This window comes from Phragmites australis, chromosome 24, assembly GCF_958298935.1.
Source record: "Phragmites australis chromosome 24, lpPhrAust1.1, whole genome shotgun sequence".
NCBI lineage: Eukaryota > Viridiplantae > Streptophyta > Magnoliopsida > Poales > Poaceae > Phragmites > Phragmites australis.
Window position 1 is genome coordinate 7009755 of NC_084944.1, and position 3299 is coordinate 7013053.

At 39.4% G+C, this 3299-nt stretch overlaps 1 protein-coding gene across 1 annotated transcript; it reads right to left on the reverse strand.

Moving 5' to 3' along the window:
• Positions 1 to 1710: 1710 nt before the first annotated feature.
• LOC133907929 (putative glycine-rich cell wall structural protein 1) lies at positions 1711 to 2684 on the reverse strand. The gene has a single exon (XM_062350055.1). The coding sequence runs from the start codon at positions 2669 to 2671 to the stop codon at positions 1964 to 1966; it is 708 nt and encodes a 235-aa protein (XP_062206039.1). The 5' UTR covers positions 2672 to 2684; the 3' UTR covers positions 1711 to 1963.
• Between the last annotated feature and the right edge of the window lie 615 nt (positions 2685 to 3299).

A 3299-nucleotide genomic window follows, 5' to 3' on the forward strand; every position in this document is an offset into this window, starting at 1 on the left:
ATTTCCTAATGTTGAACACTACTTAAAAAAACTATTTTTAAGATAAGTGGTAACCTGTTTTTAAAGATGTTTAACACATTATATGTCTGTGATCGAAGATCTGTGAAAATGAATGATTTTTACATATGCAAAAGAGATCACATGTGAAAATAGATTTTCATATACGGTTCACTTTCATGTAGCAGTCGCATGTGGTAATTTCTATTTTCACATGCGGTTGTTTAAGCCAACCGCATGTGACAATTGCTCCCCAAATCAATGTTTTTTTCATGAAAAAAGCAATTTTTTTTCTCGATCAGGCACCCATTGCGGTCGCAAGTTACAAGTGTGAACCCTCCTTACAGTCCCACCACATAACTACTAGTGATATAAATAGTATATGTAATTCATTTGATATCTTCTATCTAAAACTTCAAATAATTATTTAAATATTTCTAAATGACTTCAAATGAAAAACTTTTCAACTATAAAGTTGTAGATCTCATCGAGGACTACAATTTTTATATAAAATTTATCCTCATCTAACTTCATATGAAAAATTATAATTTTTTAAGATAAATTGTCACCTATTTTCATAGATGGTTCACACAATAAACTATCTCTGGAAATAACCATCAATTATTACAGATGTTTCACGTACAAACCACTTATGAAAATAGACGATAATTTATCTTAAAAAATTCATAACTTTTTCAAATGAAGTTGGATTATGACAAACTTTATATCAAAATTGTAGCGCTCGACGAGATCTACAACTTTATATTTGAAAACTTTTTCATTTGAAGTTATTTAGATGTCCAAATAATTATTTAACACTTTAAATGATTATTTGGACATCTAAATAATTTTAAATAATTATTTAAAACTTTAAATAATTATTTAGATATCTAAATGATTTCAAGTGAAAAGGTTTTCAACTATAAAGTTGTATATCTCATCGATGGCTACAATTTTGATATAAAGTCTATCCTTATCCAACTTCATATGAAAAAGTTATGATTTTTTTAATGGATGGTCATTGTTAGACGAACCGTCTCTGGAAATAACCATCTACTCACACGGTTCCTTATATGAATCATCTATGATAATTATCTATTATCATATGTGGTTCATATAAATAACCGTCTATGAAAATTTGTTTCCACAGACTGTCTGTAGCCGCATGGGGCTTCACCAACTGTTTAGACGGTTTTTCAAATGAACCACATATGAAAAGTTACCCTAGTTGTCTCGAAAAATAGATTTTGTAGTAGTGAAAGTATAAGTGAATTATTAATCTTTCATCATCATTTTAGATTTTTGGGTGAACTGTTTGCTATATGCAACACAATTTGGTAGTTAGATGTATTGAGTTCAAGTATTGACAAACACAATTAAAAAATTGCAACTGATTTCTATTTTCACGTCTAAAGCCTGATAGAACTTCTACGGGAGGAGAGTGGTGAAGTATAAGTGAATTATCCATATATCCACATCAGTTTAAACTTTTGAATGAACTAGTTAGTACATGCAGCTCAATACATTACACTGCATTCAAAACTGACATTCTCCTCTTATCACTATGACTAGCTTGGCTCGTTGATAGCCCTAATTCTACTAGTTCTCCTGCTCTCTCATCTACTCACGCTTTGCATAGTACTGTACTACCGTGCAGAGAAGGAGGGAGAGCAGCGCTGGTAGCCCTACTAATTTGTACTATGCAACATTCAGCATAAACAGAGTCAGCAACATTCGTATATACACTCCATATAAGATGGCAAATAACAAACCAATTGATTAACAGTGATACACGTCCATTGGTAGTAGTAGTATGCAAGACCACTAATCTTATTACATCAGCCAATGCAAGGCCATTTATTTCTTATTATTCTAGTACATGACACATTCGAACCATATTACCAGTAGTCTAATATGTTGGCATCAGCGCAATAGGTTTCGCATCTGATATCTTCCTATAGACGTTTTATGGGTGCCAATAACCACCACTTTTGGCAGACCCAGACCCACTTCCCGAACCACTCCCATATCCATCGCCGCCTGGGCTGCTATGTCCACCACCACCGCCACCACCTTGACCACCTGCTTGAGCATATCCACCACCATAAGGTCCATATCCGCCGGCTTGACCATAACCAGAGCCGGAACCGGAGCCTTGTCCAGACCCACCATTTTGTCCACCGCCACCACCTCCACCTTGGCCTCCTCCTTGAGCATACCCTCCACCATAAGGCCCATAACCGCCAGCCTGACCATACCCAGAGCCAGAACCGGAACCATACCCAGACCCACCATTTTGTCCACCGCCGCCACCTCCACCTTGTCCGCCTCCCTGAGCATATGTACCACCGTTAGGCCCATATCCCCCAGCTTGACCGTACCCAGAGCCAGAACCGGAACCAGATCCTGATCCACCATTTTGTCCACCTCCACCTCCACCACCTCCACCTCCACCACCTCCACTAGCGTATGCTCCACCAGAAGACCCACCTGCCTGACCATACCCAGAGCCATAGCCAGACCCCCCTCCAGAACCATTCCCCGACCCACCACCACCTCCCCCTCCGCCACCTCCACCCCCGGCACTAACATATCTAGCTACCCTTGCAGCATTGGATAATCCAATGCTAAGGAGGACGATGAAGCTAAGAGCTACGATCTTGGTTGTAGCCATTGTGAGCTACCAAGCTTAGTGAGTTCTTAAAGGATGGGATGAGTAGGAAGTGAAGACTGCATGGGTATTTATAGCGCTGGAGGCCATGCAAAGCTGTAAATCTAAGTGACACTTCCTCACTAGTTTATTATTGGGAAATGAGGTGTTCATCATGGAACGAAAACGAGGGGCAGCTACAGTATGACTTTTGGAATGATGAAGTATACATTTTTCTCGGTAGGCTTGACTGTATTACGTGTGAATTGAGCTGATAACGCGGCAGGTAAGAGCCCCAGGCATTTGACCATGCATGGCAGCAATGCATAGCGAGAGACAGGAAAGCGAGTTTCCACTTGCTAAGTACTCCCTTCCATTATAAAATGTATCTGCTTCTTCCAGTTTATACTTAGTCGGCGATTTACTGGTAAGTATATGCATAATATCATATCGATTGATTAAGTACATGTGTGAGGCAGCAGCTTAAAATTACGTAGTTACATATATGTATGACCATTCTGACGCACTAGATAAGTTCGAGCTCTTGTAGAGTTGGCATTCTGACGCAGAGATTCTTGTGCTAGGGCCGGCTAGTATTTGACTGAACAAGCTGACGAGGGACCTTGACGAACCATCCAGTGTTCAGACACAC

Bases quoted from the DNA above. Each gene is read 5' to 3' on its own strand.
- LOC133907929 (XM_062350055.1), bottom strand. From the start codon at position 2,671: ATGGCTACAACCAAGATCGTAGCTCTTAGCTTCATCGTCCTCCTTAGC.